Consider the following 23,467-nt stretch of genomic DNA (forward strand, 5'->3'; position numbering starts at 1 on the left):
AGGATGTTCCAGTGGTAGTAAGTTTTGAGTGGATGGTGTGGTCCTTCTATAGCACAGACTGAGATCAGTTTGACTCTTGGACATTTCAACAAAATTCTCAGACCTGCACTGAGCAATGCATGCCTGCTTCATCCTCGGATCCATGTCTGGTGATGATGTGATGGGCATCACTACTGTCATTGGTATACATTATTAAACAAACAAGTTTTTTGAGTTATTTCAATAGGTAAATGTTGTATCTTTGGTGAAAATTCTGAAATAAAGGAAAGTTCCTGAGGTACATCAAAAATCTTTGAGAAGTCTTCTGGAGAGTGAACCTGAGCTCCCCTAGATGCCGGCTGGACCATTTGTTACTAAGATGGTAGTTCAGGTGAAGCTCATGAAGTACATTTTATTGAGAAACAACCAATTAAACAAACCCACATTAAGTAAAAGTAACTATTAATCACCATCATCTATCACTGTGCCAAGGCTTTCTCTTACCTTTTTTGCATTTGTGAGATGCAGCAATGAATTGATTCAAGTGTGAGCCAGGAAATATTCTCTTCTTCAATGCATGGAGATGATATTATGTTTGAAGAGTTGTGAGTGGGCGTACTAATGTAGGCTAGGAAAACAAATCAAGAATCATTAAAATGCAAAGAGAATTGTTTTGTAATTGTACCTCGAATTCATATATAGCACTGAAAAATGTCTTGAGATTCCTGTCTAATACCAAGCAATACCAAGGCTACAAGTAGTATGCAGAATGTGTTGTATAAATAAGAAATGAGTCTCAGAAGTGAAACTTTTGCTCAAATGAATATCAAGAATTATGCACACATGACCACTTTATTGGGAACACCTGAACAAATCAGAACAGGACAGAGACTGTGTCCATTGTAGCTTCAGGCTCCTGTTCTTGTCTGATACAAGTAGAAGCCTATGTGTTGTTAATTTATTGTAGCCCATCGTCCATGAGGCTTTGCATGTTATGCATTTTGAACTGCTTTTCTGCTCATCACTGTTGTAAGGAGTGATAATTTGAGTTACTCTAGACTTCCTCTCAGTCACTGCTCATTGTTCTTTTACCTCTGTCATTAACTAGGAAATTAGATGCAGTTTACTGGATTGTCTTTCTTTCTGTTTTTCTACACTACTTTGTGTAAACTCCGGAGATAGTTTTGTGTTAAAGTCGTAGAAAAATAGCAATTTCTCAAGCTAAACTATCTTGCATAAAAATATACCTATACCACATTTAAAACTACAGAGATTAGATATATACCCACAATTCTGTTTTTTTATGTGAATCTTATGCAATGCCCTGCTGCCAAAAGCTTGGCTGATTGGATAATTGCCTGAATGAGCATGTATGCAGGTGTTCTTAACGTATAATATATGTTAAAGTGTGCATTTATATGTGCATTTAGAGGGAAATTCAGTTATCTCATCTAAACTGAGTAGTTCAGGGTAATGGGTCTTGCTCAATGATCCAGCAGTGGTTGCTTGGTGATGCTGTGACTCATAACCTTTTGAACAGAAGTCTAGCATCTTGACCACTGAGCTACTATATCATGCACATGTGATTTTGTATGTGTAGATGGTTGACAAAACAATAGTTTTCTACGGCACATCAGTATTCCTACTACAACATTTTATTTTTTTTACATTCCCTTGGATAAGAGGGAAGTATTATAAAAAAGAGAAAGAAAGTATTGCTATTTCATTATTGATCCACTCAGTTAATTGCTATGCCTTGTAGAGAATGTGTAGTACAAATCCTTTTGATTTGTACTACAGGCATGCTGTCCAGACGAGTTTGTGTATTTTTTTTCTAGTCTAGTAAGCACAGTGGTCTCATTGTAACATGTAGAGGCACTTCTGTTAAAGTGACTGAAAATGTCAGAGCCTACGTGTCTGTGGTCAAACCTGACAGAACCCCCATAGTGAATATTCAGGGGTGTAACCTGATTTCTTTTATGTAAGATCATTTATTGGATCTATAACTGTTCAGCTCCTAGACTTGGACACATCAGATCATCCAATATAATTGACTGGGGTTCATTCACCGTTCAGAGCTTTCTCATTTATATCTTGAAAACAGGTTTTGGTTATTGAGCCTCTACTGGGGTCAGTGTGGGCGTAATGTAGCTGTCTGGGACTGGTCTAGCAAGCAGACCAGATTAGACCACCAGTGGAGGAAGAGACGGTCCCCTGCTGTGAAACACTAATCAGTGTCGTCACCCACTGTGGGAACTCATATACTATATACCAGCTTTATCATATTAAAAAGACATCACAAGATAAAAAGGTATTGTTCACTTTTTTTGCAGTACAGATTCATTCATTTCTACAGATAGTGGTCATTTTATGTGTGGCATTACAAGCCAGCTAGTTCTTGTCTGCATGAGTGTTGGTTTCGATCAAAGTTATGATGCTGCATTTGCAATATGGGTGAGGTAAATTGTGTTTGGTTAACCTCAGGCATGTTCTTGTGGTTCTTCCCTGTTTGGATGGGTGTAAACCGCTAGTGTTTATGTAAAAGATTGTTGGTGGACTTCCAAGGGAAAGAAGTGACTGTGGTCTATGACTTCATGCAGTACAGAGGGTACGAAAAGTGCTTTAAAGTATAAAATACTCCTTCTAATCACTCTCAGGGGTGCGAGGGTCAGTTTTTCATTTCACTGAGATTCAGCTAATATATTTTGCTCTATCATTTGTTGTTTGACTTATATGACAATCTAGAATCTATTACATTTAGGTTCTCCTTCAAGGACTACCACACTTAAACTGCTTGATTGTCACTGTCTGTTAGTGTTTAACAACCTAATTTCCCCCTAAAAATAAAACTGAAAGCAAACAAAAAATGCATTACATAATAGCAGCTGTAGTAAGTTTTTTTCAACGGAGCAAAATTTGGTTCTCTGTTTACAATCAATATTCATAATTATTATTAATGTATGATGTTATAATAAAAGAGGTAAAGAGACTTTTAAAGTCTTCAAGCATTGACTCATCATATATACCAAACTTTTTTATCAGAAGGAATGATGTTGGTCATTACTCATCAATGAATAAGTCAACACTAGTTTGCTAGATTTCAAACTTAAGATACCATCAACCTACAGCTCAGAGGATGTTTTTTAAACAAAGACAAAGCAAAGGTTAAAAAAGTGCTAGTTTAAGGAGGTTCATTCCACCACCTCGGTGCCAGAACAGAGAGGAGCCTTGAAGTATACTTACCTCTTACCCTGACAGAAGGTGGGACCTGTCCAGCAGTGCTAGAAGATCTCAGGCAGATTGTTGCAGTGTGAGGTATGATGAGGTCTCTGAGGTAAGAAACTGCTGTTCCATTTTTAGCTTTGCAGGCAAGCATCAGTGTTTTGAATCTGAGGCGTGCAGCTACCAGAAGACATTGAAGGGAGCACAGCAGTGGGGTGGTGTGGGAGAACTTGGGCAGGTTGAACACAAGTCGCCCCGGTTGCGTTTTGGATCATTTGCAATGGATGAATAGTGTTTAGACGTAGACCCGCCTGCAGAGAGTTGCAGTAGTACTGTCTCGAAATGACAAGAGACGCCAGTGGAGAGTCTGCGTGGGGCAGATGTCGACCCCCTTCATGTTAATTGGAATAAGCGACCTTTTAGGTAGGAAGCAAACCATTCTCATGCTGCTCCAAAGATTCCAATGATACTGAGGGTTGACAAGACAGTCTTATGGATGACCGTGTCGAACGATGCTGACAGGTCTAGGAGAATAAGGACAGATGACAGCTTGGTTGATCTCGTGTAGTTTCTTAGTGACAGCAATAATGGCCATCTCTGTGGAATTTGCCGTTTGAAGCCAGAGTGGTTGGGGTCTTGGAAGTAGTATAGTTAGAGATAGTCAGTTGGTTAAAATGAGTGCCTTCCATAGTTTTAGAAAGAAAGGAGAGAAGTAGTTGTTAATGGCCAATGGATCCAGAGCAGGTTTCTTCAAGATGGGAATAACCCTTGCTCTCTTAAAGGTAGTTGGCACATGGCTGAATGCTTAGGACCAGTTGATGAATATGGTGATGAATCGCATCGGGTCTTGTGTGATGGTCTGGAGCATAGTTAAAGTGATTAGATCCTCTTGCAGCACCTCTTATTCTGCTATGGTTGAGAAATTTGGCAGATTCCTTAATCTTTTTACTGTATCGTCTTCTCGTAACGAAGGAGGCAAAGTCATCAGCAGACCGGGAAGTTGAAGCAGGTGGAGCAGGGAGGATGAGTACTGAAAAGAATTATATTCACTTTCCATAAATCAGGCATCTCTCCTCATCACGCAGCAGGGCAAAGGCTGGTTACTTTAACTGTAGTAGTATTTCCCAATGCACTATGCAGTAAGCTGACTGCCACTGGGTATTGCTTATTTGTGCTTAATGTATAAGTGTTAAATGTATTGTTGTGCTCTATTTGTAGAACACAAAGCTTTGCGTTGTACTCCTGATTCCAAAACACGTTATTGTTGTCTGCTTACTTACATAAATGGCTTCTAATGTATCACTAAAACACTCAGTTTAGACACTGTTAATCTAAAACACAAAAGACACACTGCTTCATGAATTTGTCTTTTGTTCCTGGAAATTCTAAAAAACAGTATTTATTTTAAAGATTATTAAGATTTTTGCCTTTAAAAGCATCTTCCTTACAGGAGCAGCACCTCTGTTCACAAACTGAAAAAAATGCTAGATGCTAGCGTGCAGTTTAGGCGTAAAAGCCTGAGAACAGCTAAATTGGAAACATGTTTAGGCAAACAGTGCGTCAGTATTGGGGGAATTTAAGAAGGCGCAAGGCAGGCTGAAGGCTATTCATCAGGCCCGCACTAAAGGAAGTCATGCTATACGCCAGTCTGGGGAGTACTAAGCCATGCAGGGGAATAAATTCCAGACAAAAAAATTAAAAAAACAGCACTTTCTCTTTCCCTCTCTGTGTTTGCAATATTTTCATCCCTGAAGCTGGAGGATTTTTCTTTCTGAAGTGGCTTTTCCTGAAAGAGGAAAGAGTAGGCTGGTGTAGGTGGGGAGATTCAGGGCCAGGACAATTACATAACACAATCCCAAATTGCTCAACTTGTTGAAGATACAGGAAAACAGTGTATCTCTGTGCCTATTCAGTTGCATTCTATTCACTTATATGTATTAGGTTCTTCTAGAGTTTGAAAATACTATGCTATAAAGGGCATATCTTAATATCTTCAGCCAAACCATTAGGCGAACGAAAGCACCACTGTGCTTCCCAGTCCTGACTTATGTTTCCCAAGAAGTCCAATTAATTGTAGCCCTGTCATGATAATTAAATTATTGACTTATTGTACGATATATGCACATGAGCTCAATTTTTTTTGCTGACCTTAATAATACCCATTTTGTTCAGGTACATGGTTGTTTACATAAGAAAAAAAACTCACTAGTTTTTTAGCTATTCCTGTTGCTTCTGTCGCATTTGTTCTAAACATGTCAAGTTAATATTCAAAACTTTGTACATTCATCGAATTTAAGATAAAGGTAAAGGTTAAAGTTCATATCTTCAAGGAGCTTGCTTTGTGCACTAGTGTCATGCTAGACCAGTTTTTTTGGGAAAGAATAATTCAGTGCATCCAAAGACATCCAATACAGATTTCTGCCTTTAATTTTGTGGTAACAGTTTGGGAAAGAACCACATGTGACTGGAAAGTCAGGTGTCTCAGCATTTTAGTCTATATAATGTTTTTTTGAAGAACAAATATAAAGAAAGAATCGGTTTTAGTATTTGACATAATCCATCACTAATGGCCTAAATATTCTAAATAGCCTAATTACCTAGGCTAAAAGATCTGCTAATTATGTTCATTAATATAAAATTTGAAAAATGATCAAGTGCTGAATTACTAGGAGGACATACATTTTGACTTAAACTGTGATGAGCTATTACGATTCTGGTAAGATTAAGTTTTTAAAGTTTTTACACTTTACATACATTGTAGAACTTTGTTTTCAGTTTTACAATTTTTCACATCCCTTTATATTCCTGATTCTGGAAACATTAAACCTAACTGTAATTAGTATACATCGGGACCCGGAAAAGACTTGTAATATGATATTTTTTTACTGTGTTCCCAATCCCCAGTTTTATTCTTTCAGCCTTTATTAGTAGACAAGTGCCTGCAATAAGTGGGCCACATGAGAAGGTCTCACATTATGTGGTGAGGAAGTCTGTTTAATACACTGGGTTTCCAACTATACTGCATCAAAGAGGACTGTTTCTTTTTTTTTTATATGACACACTCATAGACTTGTTACATCTGGTCTGACTGTTAGTAATGACTAAACAGATGTAAAATTTTGTATTTTTTTAAAAACACCTTAATGTCTAAATTTAGAATAAGAAAACTGTTCTAAATATAGCCCAAAATGATTGCTAAATTGTTTTAGGGAGTATTTGGGAATCCACACCCTTTTTGAAAGTGCTCCCAATCTTTACATAGTTATATTTAACCTATGAGTTTGGCTGCAAATTCATTAAGTACACAATCGAACATGATTCTCGGAATTATATGGAAGTCGCCAGCTGCATTTGACTGAATATTTGCTCTCAATCAGTTCCTGGGGGATGCACTGTGTTGCATAGTTCACTGTCTTTCCTGTTATAACACACTTGTAACTAAAGAGATCTTAAACCTACTTGATCAGATCTCTTCAGAGTATGTCGCTATAATCTTTAAACAAAATATACACTCTGTCATTCTTCTTCAGTCAATACTGGTTTAGCTTGTAGTGGAACTAGTGATCTCTGCAAAACAACATGTAGGGAAGGAATCCACCCTGGACAGGAGCCCACTGGAATGCAGAGCAATTTTAATACCCAGTCCACCTACCGTCATTCCTTTAATACGGTAAAACAAGAAAAATTCAAGTTGACACAGGGAGATGATGTTAAACTGGCAATAATCCAGATGCAGGATTGACTTTGGACCTTGAAAGGTCATTCCCAATTTCCACCCATTACATAATGAACTTTATTCATCTATCACACAAAAGGTACAAAATCAGGCAGGTTGAGGACTAACACATGCTTCCTTTTAGTAAAACCAACCATCTACATCTTCTCAGACTGCTTCTCATGGATCTTCAAAAAGCAGTATAACATACTTGGAAGAAGTGTAATTTTTAATTGAGAAGGGAGAGACCACCCATACACACAGTGAGAGCTTGCGGCTTCCGTCACTATGAGATTCAGGGACCGTTGGCGGCTACATGCAGGGTTGTCCAGTGGAGTTTAACTTTATGCAAATATAGAGCGATTTGGTGCAGTGACTACCACTGGCAGTGAAAGCAGTAGAGTGCAAATGATCTGTGATGCTCCACCCACTGATTAAAGTTACTATGGCAACCGGCAGTAGGAACGCCTATAAGCTGCTTTAGAGTACAGCGATATGTGACTTGGAAAATGATTTTTTTTTTTAAATCACCATGTGTGGTCGTAGCATAATATTATCCTTGCCATTCCAAAAGCACGATTAGTTTTGCACTTGGACTAGTTCGGCCACAGATATGTCAGAATTACTAATTATTATGTTGGAATTTTCCCCTGATGAAATTCAATTCGACATTGATCTTAGATCTATAGAAGCTCATATGTTTCAGTGGCCAATGTGTAAATACTTTCCTGATCCTTTGCTAACCATACATTTTTCAATTAGAAATGCTAGCTTTCCTTTTGCCTAATCCCAGGGACTTTATTTATATAAATCCTCTTGACCCACCAATCAAATCAAAAATGTATTTTAGGATAAGCAAACTTCTATAGACACATGTACAGTATATTTAAGTGTTTACTCCATATTTGGCCGTATGATCATCTAGATGTGTATGTTTGTGTACTTCGGTATGTCTGTGTGTGTGTGTGTGTGTGTGTGTGTGTGTGTGTTACAACTTGACCTGAAACAAGAGTCATGTTGTATGTAGGAATGCTGGAAAGTAGGTTAGGGATGGAGATCTCAGCCCAGCTGTGTATATGTGCACATGTTTGCTCTTTCTGAAAGGCTGTTTAATTGCAATGTGTGTATGTGTGTGTGTGTGTGGCATAGGAGTTTAGGATTACTAGCTGCTAGAATCCTTTTCCTAGAATGGATTAAATTATTATATGTAGAAGTCCCTGCAAAATGTTCCATAAAATACCTCAATCTTTCATTTTCAACTTCTTTATTGCTGTTTTAATATAAAAGCTTTGTTAATAGAATCCCAAGTCCCACCCCCAACCCCAATTCAAATATACCTTACTGAGTCATAATACCTGGTTCTTGACCTATTGCCAAGACAACCAACCAGCAAAGGAAACTGTGTTCTCAAATTTGTACAAGCAAGTCAGGATAGAAATCTCCAGACTTCAGTGTTGTGCATCATTGTCACTATTTCATAAAACTGATACAGTTTGAAGGCAGTATGTGGGTCATGCCGTTTCCCAGCAGGCCTAGCAGAAGTGAGGGCATGCTATGTTTGTACACAGTTTTAACAGCAGACTTCATGTATGTCTTATCGCATCACGTCATATGTCCATCTGAGTGTATTACAACTACCCTGTTTTTCTTAGCAGTCTTAGAGTAATAACAATAAAAAATGTGTTGAAATTCTTATTTACAGTACGCCTGACATTGACCATGGACTTTTCCAGGTTGTACATTTAAATCAAGAATTATTGATTTTACTTCAATAAGTATAATGAAATTTGTAGCTTATATAACATGAAAAAGAATTGTATTTTGCACATTGGAAACAACGGTTCCTAAATTATTGGCACCCATCACAATGAACATGATGAATGCTCTCCAGCTGTAAGGTGACGTTACAGCTATACTACTGCTTTTGTGTCCTTACTGACCTGGATTGGTTGGGCAGGTTGTATAAAGAATTTGACTTAACTTAATCCAGCCTGCAAAAGCACATTACTGCATTAATCTATCCTGCACCTTTCATTTCACCCAGCTGTTCTATTCTGAATATCGGGGACAAAACTGAAACATTTCATACCATGACCGCTTTAACATATGGTTTATAGGGATAGGGACACCAGACATTTAAGATAAGATAAGATATACCTTTATTTGTCCCACAGTGGGGAAATTTCTCTGTTACAGCAGCAAAGAAATATGCAAATATGTAAAAAAAGAAAATAGAAACATAATACAGTATATAGTATATACAACACAATGTATAAATAAAAAGAAGAAAAAAGAGACCACAAGTAAGTAGTTATGCTATCTAACATAGGTAATATTGCACAGTTTTACATTATTGTTATTACACACGTGTTGCTTAAAAAAATTTTTTTATTGTTATTATTGCACAGTTAAACAGTAATAACAGTGTATATTTTGGTGACTGGTTCACTGGGAGGAGCTCTGATTGTAAAGTCTAATAGTAGCAGGAAAATAAAAGACCATCTTTATCGCTACTTCTGACACTTAGGATGTAACTCTGTCCCTGAAGGAGCTGCTAAAAGATGAAACTGTTTCATACAGGGGGTGAGAGTCGTTTTTCATTAATGGAGTTTAGCTACCATCCTCCTTTTTCCCACCTCCTGTACAGTGTCCAGGGGAATCCCCAGGACTGAGCTGGCCTTTCGGATCAATTCCTGATTTCCAGTCATATGTGGTTCTTTCTCAAACTTTTATCACAAAGTTGGAGGCACACAATTGTATAGGGGGGTCTTTGGATGGAGGAGAATAAAAAAATCCCTTCACATGAACTAGGAGACCCAAACCTATTCCAACCTGACAATGCCCCTGTGCACAAACCAAGCTCCATGAAGGTATGGTTTACATGGGTTGGAGTGGAACATCTTGAGTGACCCTGATCTCAACCCTATCAAACACCTTTGGGATTAATTGGAATGCTGACTCCACCCCAGGCCTCCTCAGTCTACAATAATGAAGAACATTCATGTCCACAAACTTTTGTCTGTATAGTATAACTAATATTTATCTGAAATATTTCTGGAAACTGGAAACTACCGATTTTATTTAATTAAATTACAATGAACTGCAATAGAGTTATTCAACAAGGCTAGAATAGGAAATAATCCGTTACATTAGCAAAATAGCAGCAGTGGAATGACGATGTAATAGTAACGATTGCAAAACAGCTTAGAGTTTAAAACCACTTCAGACACTTTCCCACTGATTGGTGAAGTGTGAATACTTTTTTCAAGCCGAAAAAAAGATCTAGAAAACGAAACCTAGATATATTGAAAAGGTTGGTCTGGTTTTGTTTTCTCTTTTGGATCACCTTAGGTGTGGAAGCTATTCATATTCATCTCTGCGTGCAGACTAACATAAATTGTCTCGTTACTTTATATTTCCACTTTTCTGATGCCGGGTTAAAGGTTAATATGGGTATTGATATATAAAAAAACAGGCTTTTATCAGAGAGGAGCACTGTTATTAGCTCAGCTTTGTGGTAAAATGCTTGTTTTGTGCCAACCTGCATGGATAAAAGCCTGATATGAGATTGGCTCCTTATTTGCAGAATTTATGCACCATGACGTGCATTAAAAAAGTGCACTTAAGCATTGATACACCAGATAACTGAATGCAAACAGATGAACCTAGTGCCAAACATTATGTAAATCTCTGTGCACAGAAGTGATGTATGAAATTGTGCAAAAAGTGTAGACTTGGAAGAGACCATCCCCCGTCTTTCGTTGTTAGTTTCCAGATGTGGCGTCTGGAGAGCCAGAGCCAATATAAACAGGCCTGTTTGCTTCTATCAGTCGGCTGCAATCAGACACTAAACTCATTTCCTGAGTGAGTCATCAGAGGGACAGTGAGGGGATCAGAGACAGGACATCTTCAGTAAAGCACACGTGACCCCCTGCAAGCAAGAGTCGATGGGTAAAGCAGTTCATTGGTAAGATGAGCTGGTAATAACAGAGTGCAAAGCTTACAGAGATCCAACATGCATTTACTTCTCAATTAGCCCCAGACGTTGGCTGAAACTTTTAGGAGAAATGCTCTGTTTGGTTAACAATCGTTTCAAAGTTTCCACTCCAGTCTCTGCAGTCACAAGGAGCTGTTTACGTTTTTAGCAAGACGATGATCTATTTGTTTGTCCTTATCTGAAGGTCTTTTTGGGGAATGCATCATGATTTAGCTGACATGATTGGATTTAAATGGCCCTGAGGTGTAATTTTAGGAAGCATTAGGAGAAATGAAGCAGTCAGCTAGAAGGGATAGTTATAATACTAATACTGAAACAGGAAATTAGCAAGGCACAGATAAATAGGAGAAATGTAATACAACCCCTTATCAGGTACAAATTAAAGAAGGACAAGTAAGCACTGTTCCCATATATCTGTGGGATTTTTATAAATGAACCTGTGCACAGCTGGTTTGAATTCTTTTTTGTGGGATACAAACAGTTTTGTTTTACTTTTTTTTTAAATCAAGTGCAGACTTTAAGTATGCCTACTGAGAGTGAGGAAATGAAGGTTTTATTTGTTGTTGTTGTTTTTAATGAATTTTATTGTGCAAGTACAAATTTTAAAATGAGAAAGTTATATCTAGGCATGCTGTTTGGGATGCAAGATGACCTGTGGTGTTATTTAAATCATGCTATGGTCAAAACATCAGACTAATAAATTGAAGGGATATGACTGGAACAGTCATTTGAAACTGTAGGATTTGGGTTACATTTATAAAAATAAAAAAAAGCATCTTATTCAGACTTACTGAGACATTCCTTTTAATGACAGATACTCTGGGTTGTCATTAAGATTTTTTTCAGTTTCAGTAAAAGAAGGATATGTTCCATTGTGGATGACTTCTACAGACTAATGAGCTACACAGTCCTCTTCTTTGAGGAAGTGAATGTGACATGTGTCCACAGAGCTTACTGAGGTACACCAGGAGTCAAAAGGACACACATGTTTTTGTGAGATTTCATAGGATCTTGGGAAATAACATAGGAAATAATATTAGTATTTTAGAATTTAGAAGTACTTTTTACATTTTTTAACGAGTTTCCAATGAAGCTGTATACAATCTTGGCATTTTCTCAACCAGTTTCATGACGGAGCTTTACCTAACCAAATAAGTTCCCAAACAGGCCAAGCTCCTCATTGCTTCTCCTAAAGTTTTAAATAAAAGTGGGTGTCATGCGATGATCAAGGGACAGAAACCGAAGTACCATAAACGAGGTTTAATAGTCGTTCAGAGAACAAACACAAGCCAGGAAGTAACAGTACCGGAAAACGGGTATAGTCCTTAGTAGTACTGGAACACGGGTATAGTCCTTTGTACGGGTAGTCCAGGAATGATCTCCAGAGTGAAATGTAGAACGGACGGTGAGTGAGTGTGAACGGGGGGCTTTAAGTATGGGGAGAGATGATGGGAAACAGGTGAAGGTGGTTAGTAATTGGGCGAGGCGCTGCAAGCGTGCTGGGTGCTGAGGGAAGGCGGTGGTTCCCTGACAGTGGGAAACTATTTAATATACTGTTATTAATACCTGTTGTAAATCAAAACTGCATATTAGATTATACATTTCGAATTTTCTTTTGTGTGTGTTCACCTCACTGGTGACATTTACCATAACCATTTTAACATCGAGCCTGCATCAGATCATAAGTACAGATCATAAGTAAATCAGCAACATGATAACACCGTAATGGAAACCAAGCCAGGAAAAAGATGTAGGTTTTTGTTTGCATGTTCTTTAGATTGTGTGTATTGTAATGTATCTTCAAGAAGTATTTATGCCTTTAAGTGTGCTTCGATGACTAGCTTGTGACCCATCAAGGCTGAACTCCAAGTGAGCGTTTCCTCCCCAGTGTGTGTTCTGGCATTTTTCTCCATCATGAGTTACACTTGACTGTAGGCCACGTTTCCTCAAGGCAGCAGATAGAGAGACCGGTTTAACCTGAATGCCTGCTTGCTGTCGGTATGCAAACGATGCCCTCTGAGTCTCGGAGCGTCTGTACAAATACAGGCAGGTTGTCAGGGAGTTTTAGTGGGGGTAAAAGAAGTAAATTTGTCTGCCAAAGCTCGCATTCATACAAGAAAACGGTTCACATATATCTACCATGCAGTGCAAGGAGAGCGAGACATGGATAGGGAGCCCTGGTATGTAATATATTTCTTAATACTTTCTGTTTAAAGCTAATTCGATTCAGACCACAAAATATATATGGGATATTTTTAACTAACAATCAGATCAGCGCGCAGTGCAAGTAGGTTTGAGTTTGCTCAACCATAATGAAGCCTGCAGTGCACAATGGTGATCCATCTGCTGTGTTGTTTCCAGGCTGATCTGGAAAACATCAGGATGCTTCTCCTCTTTCTGTTTTAAGTCGCAACTCTGGAATGACTGGTCACGTTTTTTTTTTTCATTATTTCTTGATTGTCGATGTACATTGAACAGATGGTTGGCATGCATGACTTAACGTTGAACACAAAATGATATTCATGCTGCAGTAATCTGAATGAATCCTTTGTTAGTGCTTAGCAGACTTATTTCTTGCTTCTTATGCCATCAGTGTCAATGTCTAAGGTATTCCACTGCTTACCGGTACTTCTGCATCTGCAGTTTTTGCTTTAGAAAGCTTTAACAGTCACAAGACATGGTTAAAGGAGCTACTCATATTAGCATGGCTCAGCCAAAATGGGGGCTTTAAATTTGATTTTTTTGAGGAAAAAAGGACTGAGGTTTTCCTTTTCAATTTACTATTTAAACAGAGTGGTTGTATTAAAACAAGCTAGGTAGCCTGAGAGAGTCGAGTATTTGCATGATATTTTGCATGTAGTTTTAATCTTTCATATAGTGTGTAGCTGATGTTATGGTTCCTGCGGATACCCTAGTGTGCTCATACTAAAGAGAAAAATAAAGACTGTAGCCAGATTAAATATGAGCGTGATGTGAGGACATGACATTATAGCTTATATTCCGAACACGGCCCATTTTGTTGATGGTGCAAAGTTACCTGGTTTTGTGCTTTACTGTTTCCCTTAGTCTGTATTAATGCACTGATCTACATCAGTATACATTACACATAGAAACTATGATTAGCTACCAGCTTGTAGCATATTCAGTTAAGTTTCCAGGCAACCAAAACATAAGAGTGGGCAGCAAATTGGAGGCTATTCTTGCCCAGAATGCTAGCTATTGAATTTTATCATTTGTCTGTCCCTGAAGATGGCAACAAACTTTCATTCCGCCAGGGCATTTCTGCCACAGCATGTTAGCCGCGACACTGTTAAATCATCGCCTTGCTTTAAACACTAGTGTGTTCTTTCAAACTCACAGTGGGTGCCTGTCATCGAGCTCTGCGACCGAGCAATCAGAGACATTCAAGCCTTTTATTTAGCAAGTAAATTCTTCACAACAGTGTAGGAGGGTTGGGGCGTAGTTTAGCCTGTTAGTAACAATCGCAGCTTATGTGCACATTTGTGTCCTCTAGTCTTTCCTCACTACAAAGATTTTTTTCAGAAATGACAACCCACCGTCTTCGTTGGCCTCACACACTCATGAGATGTAGCGACGTTCATCTGTTCAGAGCTTTGGCAGCACATCCGTCACTCCAGGCAGTCAGAGTTCTTACCATCTTGAAACTAATGGCTTGTGTCTAGTGTCATTTTGTTTTGCTAAATATAGAACACGTACTATTGATGAAAGATGATTGGGATTTGCTGGATGATGAGTTGCAAAGCAGCTTAACAGTGTAATTCAACAGTGACTTTTGCTTTTAAAGCAGTGGATACAAGCTAGCATTATAAAAGTGTGAAGAAATGAGCATGAGCTACCATTGGTAAATACAAAAAGTGACCTTTTTCCTTAAAAGCCATGTGACCCTCAAAAACATCTTACGGATGCAAAGGTGCTACTGTTTACAACTGTCGATTCTACTATTACACTTCTTGTGCTTTTTGTGAGCAATTTCCTGTGCAGTGAAAAGGATCTGGCAGCCGTCTTTCTGTGTCTCAGCTCTAAATCTTTGATCTAAATCAAGAATTAATATTTATCTTACAGATACTTAGTTCTAAGATTTTTGTCATATGAAGGAGTCTGAATTTTAAAGTATCTCTCTACACCCAATTGACGAGTTGGAAATAAATTTGTCTAGTTCTATAAGCAGGAGGATAAAATATTGGTCCTTTTTTTATTTTATTTTTTTCAAACTCAAGCCAGAATGTGTGGACATTTCTATCATTTACAATGGCAGTATTCAATCTTAATCAAAACGTGCTGGTGTGGGTGAAGGTTTTCAGATCAACCAAACAGAAGCCACACCTGAGTGTACTGAAAGCCAAGATCAACTAATTAAACAGATGGAATCAGGTGTGGCTCCTGTTTGATTGGAATAAAACCCCACACCCACACCAGTATTTTGAAGATTAGTCACCCCTGATCAATAAACATTGTCAGACAATATTTATAGCTTTCTTTATCTTTTCTCTTTTGTAGTACCTGAGGATCTGTCCTTAGATGAGAGAGATGAGCTGACAAACATAAGGCGCAGAAAAAAAGAATTACTGGACGACATTGAGGTGAGTAACTTTAAGGCTATGTATTGTTTTGCATATTACTGCAGCTTAAACTGCTGCACTGTTTAATCCTAAAAGGTCTATAAGACAAATCACATACACACATCACAGTCCTATACATGATCATTTCTTTAAATTTGCAAGGATATATAGAGTCTCCAGTGCCAGAGAGTCTTCAGCACCAGAGTGCCAAACTACCTTGTTTATCGGTACCATGACATTCTTGTCTTATTAACTTCAAGTGAGAGAGAATTGTGTAAAGATTGTAAGAGAATAAAGATATTTGGTGGCCATGACATACAGTGGGGGAAATTTTTATTTATTCCCCTGCTGATTTCCCTAAATCAGCAAAGAAATGAACAGTCTATATTTTTTATGGTAGGTTTATTATTATTATTATTATTATTATTTTATTATTATTATTATTATTATTATTATTATTAACCGAGTGAGACAGAATATAAAAAATCCATAAAAATAGACATTAAAGAAAGGCTATAAATGTATTTTTATAAATGTATAAATTAATCTGTATTTGATCGAGTGAAATAAGTATTTTAACCCATACCTAAATTAGTCCTGTCCCTTTAGGAAAGAACTTCTAATATCAACTCGTTATGTGTATAAAAGACACCAGTCACAGAATCAACCTCTTCTATTCAGACCTCTTCACAACCAAAGAGCTGTCAAAGGACGTCAGGGACAAGAATGTGGACCTCCACAAGCCTGGAATGAGCTACAAGATCACTGTTGCCTTGGCTATATGTTTTGTCATTGTCATTGACATGCTGGAAGACCCATCCATGACCCATCTTCAGTGTTCTGACTGAGGCCAGGAGGTTCTCACTCAAGATTCTGCAGTGCATGGCCCTGTTCATGTGGTGAAGTCTTCCTGTACCCTTAGCAGAGAAACAGCACCAAAGCAGAATGTTTCCTCCACAATGTTCGACAGTGAGGATGTTGTTCTTGGGGTCATATTTAGCATTTCTCTGTCTCTAAACACGGCGAGTCGAGTTGATGCCAAAGAGCTAAATTTTGGTCTCATCTGACCACATCACATTCTCCCACGCCTTCTCTGAATCATTCAGGTGTTCACTGGCAAACTTTAAATGGGCCTTTTTATGTGCATCCTTGAGCAGAGAGACCTTGGTGTGTTACCAATGGTTTTCTTGGTGACTGTGGTCCCAGCTCCCTTGAGATCATTAACAAGCTCCTCCCTTGTAATTCTGGGCTGATCCCTTACCTCTCTCGGAATCATCCTTACACCATGAGGTGATATTTTGCATGGAGCTCAAGATTGACTAATCTTGTATTACTTGGATTATTGCGCCAACAGTGGTCTCTTTCTCACCAAGCTTCTCGTTGATGGTCTTGTAGCCCATTCCAGTTTTGCGCAGATCTACAATCTTGTCCCTGACGTCCTTTGAAAGCTCTTTGGTCTTGCCAATGGTATACAAGATAACACAAGATAATACAAGTAATACAAAATAAGACCATGGTGGTGGAGAGTTTTGAATGGAAGAGGTTGATCCTGTGAAGGGTGTCTTTTATACACATAATGAGTTGATATTAGTAGCACTTTCTTAAAGATAGGACTAATTTAGTTGTGTGGTGGTCAGGATTCATGCTGGTTGGTAGGGGATCAAATACTTATTTCACTTGATCCAATACAAATTAATTTATATATAATATTAATTTATTATTTTTCCTGGATCTTTTTTTTATCTAATTTGTTAAAATAAACCTACCCTATCATTCTAGACTATTTCCTCCACTGTAAGTAACAGGATCAATGCTTCAATGGAAAGGTGAACCATAAGAACCATGAAGATGGTTTTGCACTGTAATTGTTAGAAACAGTCTGCAACAATGGCTTAGGACTGCAAATTCCATGTACTGATGTGCAAGTTCACACTTTTAAATCTGGTTTCCCTCAAGGTTTCTTTCCTTGGCACTGTCGCCACTGGCTTGCTCATTAGGGATAAAGGGATTAAATGATAAAATAAAATGTATAAATTTAAATTACTAGTAAATGATAAATTTATATCCCTAATATATTTATTTCTAGAATTAAACGAGGGCACTCTAGACAATGTTTGCAGCATGACTTGACATATACTTGATTATTTTGATCATTTCTTTGCAACCTATAAAGATTGAAAAAGGTGAAATAATTTGTAAGGCTTTCCCCATCAGAAGGCTAATTCTCTGACACTCTTTGGCAGCGATTGAAGTTCGAGATTGCAGAAGTGATGACGGAAATCGAGCAGCTCACCTGTGTGGGAGAGAGGTGAGTTTAGGACTATGATCAGCAACTTGTTTTTCTGCACATGGGCAAACAGAATATGTGGCACAGGGAAACGCAGCCGTTATATATTTTAGTCTTGAATACCACTGTACAGTTAAATACACACTAATGCTCTCTGCTATGCAGCTGCTCCCCATGATAATCCCCTTTATTTATTCAGCAGTGTCACATGCAGCAATCTGTCCTCATGTACATGTACAGTAAACCCACTTCATTCACTACCTGTCATCTGTCTGACTGACTACATCATTGTGTGTCAGGCAGGCAGCTGCCGGAGAGTACATACAATCTGTGGTCAAATTAAAAGAGATGAAAGCCAGACTGTTACCTAGTGTTGTGTCTGAAATGTAGAGTGGTCTGGGACAATGTATCGCTGGAAATGTTTTGTGGCAGAATTATAGAAAACATATCACCACATTATCACCACATTATCTGTGTAAAGCTGCTTTGAGACAATGTTTATTGTTAAAAGCGCTATACAAATAAAATTAATTTAATTTAATTGAAGAGTTATTGTAGATATAAGTTGTTGTTTTTTTGAACAAAAATGTTTAAATGTTTTAGTTCATGCAATCATTTTACCTGAAGATGATAGCATCATTTCCTTGGAGAATCATAATTTAATCAAGGTGTTGCACAGGTGTTTTATATAAATACATTCAAATACACTATATAGTTGAAAAAGTATTTGGACAGTTAACCATCTCACACAAACTGTCTTCCCACACTTCCCACACCGTCCCTTCACTGGAACTAAAGGCCCCAGCACTGACATTTCTATAGAGACATACACTATATAGACAAAAGTGTGTGGACACATGACTATAACATTTATACATGCTTTCTGAACATCCCATTCCACATTCAGTCCCCAATTTGCTGATATAATAACCTCCACTCTCCTGGAAAGATGTTCCATTAGATTGTGGTGGAGATTTGTGCTCATTCACATTAGTAAAGTCAGGAGTTGATGTACGATAAGAAGGTCTGGGGTCATTTAGCATTTCAATTCATCCCAATATTGTTCAGTAGGGTTGAGGTCAGAGCTCTATAGCAGGCCACTAAAGATCTTGCCCTTTAACACATGTAAACCATATCTTCATGCAGTGTCAAACAAGCTCATTTGGTACCAAGAGCCATTCCACAGTTAATGACACAATTAATGACACCCACCCATTCTGATGTTTTATGGTAACATTAACAGATGCTTTCAACCTTTATTACTGCATAAATAAACAGGTGTCCAGGTGATAGTGGACAGCAAGCGCATTGTAGTTAATGTTTCATTTTGACCGTGTGTTTTTCCCGAACTGTCACACATCCTCACATCTGATTTCTTTGCTATTGGATTTTAATGTAACTGTTATAATACAAAATTGGCTGTAATATAAAACTGTAATATAAATTAGCTTATATGAATAATAAAAAATCTGCAATTATAAAACTTTGTTGATTTATGAAAATCTTGATCTTAAACTAATGTGTGTAAGCTAATTTAGATTTTTTTTATTTAGCTTCCTACAGGTTTATCAGCCAATTAGGTTTTTTTGAGGTGTTAATCTGGGTTATAACACATCACTTACAAGAAAATGTGACTGCGAGTAGTTTCTATATATACCACACATCTTTAAAACTGTTTGGCTTTTTCTAATACAGTCTTCAATGCTCTTCTAATGCATGAATGTAAGACAAACCAGGTTTTATGTTCTTGTGCATCATTAAATAAATGTGCTTTTCCTTATATATATATATATATATATATATATATATATATATATATATATATATATATATATATATATATATATATATATAATTTTTTTTTTTTGTTTTTTTTTTTTGTTTACATATTTTGTAGAGATCGTTAGTTTTAAACTTCAAACACCAGTTTATGCAAAGCACCAATTTACATATCATTATTCAAATTCTATTCATTGAAACCATATTCTATCATAACTATTTCATCGCTTTGTAAGCAGGAATGATCATGAAGCATTCTTCACTTTTTGATAACATATTTTGAGATGTTCTTTCTTGCAGAGAAGTTGTTTAAGAACAGCACACAATGCAAATAATTTTGCTATTTGTTTGTGTTCATTCCGTACATTATAGCAAAACCACACAGAGGAACAAACAGATTGCCATGGGAAGAAAGAAATTCAACATGGATCCCAAAAAGGCAAGTCTTAATAAATGAACTCTAAATGTTTATGAGCACCATAAAAAAATTAAATAAAATAAAAAGTCATCTATCAAATTCACATTCAGATTCAGGATTATTTATCAGCAGTTCAATAAAGCATAGAAAGAAAAATGTAGATTTCAAGGTTTGCTTGCTTTGATGGGTTTGGAACATTATGTGCGTGTTTGACTTCTAGGGGATCCAGTTTCTCTTGGAGAATGACCTCCTGCAACACACCCCTGATGATATAGCCCAATTCCTCTACAAAGGGGAGGGTCTGAACAAAACAGTCATTGGGGATTACTTAGGGGAACGGTAAGACCTTTTTCATTTTTGTCTGTCCCCCTGGTAAAGTTGGGGTCCTGGTGCTAAACGTGGCATAAATCCTCCGGAAATAGTTTGTCTGGATTTATTGTGCAAAACGGCCACAAAACTGTGTGGCAGAAAGAAATCACCAGAGGCCACATGTGTTTCTTATCTCTTCAAAGTAAACGGGACAACTCTAGGGACATGCCTGTCAAAACAATACGCTTTCGAAGCTGTATAACTTAGACGGACAAAAAGTCTGATTCTTATCCTGTGCAGTGGTTTGGCTCTGAGCCATTGTAAATTCTCATTCTCTAAAACAATAACTTGTGCTGCTGAGAAGCACCGTTGGTGGGATTTTGGCATTCATGGTGTTTGGAGTTTATTTTGAGAGATTTATATGTGTCTTCACAGGGATGACTTCAACATTAAAGTGCTTCAGGCCTTCGTGGAGCTCCATGAATTTGCAGACCTCAATCTTGTACAGGCGTTAAGGTGGGTTGGATCTGCACACACAACAGCTCTGGTTTATACAATAATAACCATCAACTATAAGTTGTTTCAGGCTTCAAAACGTTCAAGTGACCCTATTAAAAATACTTTAACGGCAAGTCATTTAGCCAACAACACTGGTTGTATTACCGATTTAAGGGCGACCCGTGATCAGAGACAACTAGTGAAGACTATTTTCCTTTATCAACTCATGATTCTTAACAAGTTCTCATAATTTAGTTTTTCCATAAATATACATGGTTATAAATGCTATTAGACTTGCCTACTAATGAAGTTTAATTCAAAACAAATGCTTTCTTTTTTCATATTTAGTGCTAGCTGGTATTCAAAATCTTTGACTTTGACTTTTTATACCTGTCGCTTCATCTTATGCACAAAGTTTTAAAGATTTTTATTTTTTTAATCTTTTTTTTTGTCTGTCACTTGATTGGGAAAACAATCAGAATATTATGACTGATGATTCATATCTCTTGATCATATGTCTGGCCCCCAGAGACATGTCTTGCAAACTTTTATACAAAGTTGCTTTTTGTTTTTGGAGGCGTTCTACCAACTTCAGTGCTCATCATCCCAGAAATATTCCTCAAACTGATGGAGGATGCAGTCCTATCTTCGTCTTTTTCTTCAGTAATATCAATACAAAGGCTCATATTTTTCACTCTTTTCCATATGTAGCTGATTTGTTACGTTTCTGTAAGATCTGTTTAGATCATTCGGGGTTGTGGCATATCTTTGATGCTTTTTGTGGATCACAAATTCAGAAGAAATTACATTAGATACTTGCAGATGAGAAACATGTTTAAGTCCAGAAAAGCCTCTAGTTTGTAGACTGACTAGAATAAAAAAAGTCGGCATTTGACCAGGTTTATGCATGAGCGTGAGTTGGTTGTGCAAAGTCATGTTCCATTGCAGCTCCAGCATGTTCATAAATGTGAGCCCCACCTGAGGGTTTGTTCTTAGAACATACTCCTCTTATTGTTATTGATGCTCTAGCTCTCTGGTTGAGCCACCCACACACTTTCTGTGCAGGCAATTTCTGTGGAGCTTCAGGCTGCCGGGTGAGGCACAGAAGATCGATAGAATGATGGAGGCCTTTGCATCCCGGTACTGTCAGTGCAACCCAGGAGTCTTCCAATCCACAGGTCAGACTGGCGGTCTTTTTCTTATTGCATTAACAATCAGAACAATGGCGTCTTTTCCATCTGTCGCTTCTATCTCTTCTTTACCAAGTTCTATTGATCACGAGGACTAAAGATTGTGTGCCGTCTCGTATTTGTATCTACAGCATAATGAAATCCATGCATTTTTGGGTACAACACAGAGCATTAGTGCTCATTCATTGTCAGCTGGTTCATCAGAAAAATTGGTCTCTAATTACCTCACTGACCATCTTTGAAAATTAAATGAATCTCAGGTCAGTCCGTGCGGCTCTTTGGGAAAATAGATCAATAGATCAATAGAAGGAGATGTGTTTATGAAAAATTCATGGTATGTCCCTGTGACTACTCAAAGGTCACAGTTTATAAATCACAATTTGTTTAGAGCCTTACACTGTTAAAGGGTTTTCTTAAAAGCCAAACCCTTCACAGTGAGAACTCTCAACTCAAGGGTCCCTGTCTGTAGCAGACACTCAGAACACGTAATTGACATTGTTTCATGCAACTGACATGGCTATAAGAGTAAATTAGGATGGGTTTTATAATATAGGAAGTCATTTGCCTATACGCAGCTAAAGCTGATTCATTTTGCTTTAAAATTACAGTTTGAGTTTTGTGAATCGGATGTATATTTGTAGTTGTATGTAACTGTGTGCTTTCAAATCTGCGCTCGTATTGATGTAGTAGTGGCATTATGTTCCATATGTTGTGGTTTTTTTTTGTAGACACTTGCTATGTCCTGTCTTTTGCAATCATCATGCTGAACACCAGCCTTCACAACCCTAATGTCAGGGACAAGCCTGCTGTGGAGCGGTTCATCTCCATGAACAGGGGAATCAATGAAGGAGGAGACCTACCAGAGGAGCTGCTCAGGGTATTGTATTCACTGCTAACCTTTATGCACCATTTCTGTGCATGCTAACAATGCTGCTTCTAATGCTTTCCTCATGGTATCAGCAAGAACAGCAGTAGTTATTTTCATGGTACATAGGTTTTTTTTTTCCAACACTTTATTGTTGAATTTTAATCCTGTTAATTATTTGAGGGTGTAAATAAATACATTGGAGTATTGGGAAATATCTCAAAATGTAATAATTAGTGTGTGTCACAAGTGCATTAGCTATGATTTAGTGTAGCAAAAAACCTTACAAAAGGCTGTGAGATGGACTTTCCCACATGCACGGATAACACACAGAACGTTTATACAGAGGCCTTGATTGGACAACATGGAAAAGTGCTTACTGGCAGGACAATTTTACCATGCATAAATAAGCCTTTTGCAATTAGCAAGCAAGAATCGATACAAAACAGACCTTATGAAAAAATTTGTAGAATATTATCCAAGCTTAAGACAATCATACTATTAAACGTGAAGAAAAATATACTTAATGTACTGTAAACCTTTAGTTTACTAAGTATACTTAAGTTGCTTATGTATACGGTACTATTAGTTAACTTTTTATGTACAGGACTAATACTAATTCAGTTTC

The 23,467-nt window shown here is 37.6% G+C and overlaps 1 protein-coding gene across 2 annotated transcripts in view; it reads left to right on the forward strand.

Moving 5' to 3' along the window:
* The window catches only part of LOC124397136 (cytohesin-3), a 36,759-nt gene that overhangs the window by 703 nt on the left and 12,589 nt on the right, over positions 1-23,467 (forward strand). The window contains exons 1-8 of one of the 2 annotated variants that reach the window (XM_046866651.1): positions 12,969-13,093; positions 15,432-15,514; positions 17,737-17,801; positions 19,932-19,998; positions 20,198-20,316; positions 20,722-20,802; positions 21,850-21,962; positions 22,703-22,851. In XM_046866651.1, the coding sequence (XP_046722607.1) occupies positions 13,054-13,093; positions 15,432-15,514; positions 17,737-17,801; positions 19,932-19,998; positions 20,198-20,316; positions 20,722-20,802; positions 21,850-21,962; positions 22,703-22,851 (717 nt within the window). In that variant the 5' untranslated portion in view covers positions 12,969-13,053. Of the gene's footprint in view, positions 1-12,968; positions 13,094-15,431; positions 15,515-17,736; positions 17,802-19,931; positions 19,999-20,197; positions 20,317-20,721; positions 20,803-21,849; positions 21,963-22,702; positions 22,852-23,467 lie in introns of those variants that run through there. The other variant, XM_046866652.1, reaches the window with a different exon arrangement.

The sequence above is a fragment of the Silurus meridionalis genome, chromosome 14 (genome assembly GCF_014805685.1).
Source record: "Silurus meridionalis isolate SWU-2019-XX chromosome 14, ASM1480568v1, whole genome shotgun sequence".
NCBI lineage: Eukaryota > Metazoa > Chordata > Actinopteri > Siluriformes > Siluridae > Silurus > Silurus meridionalis.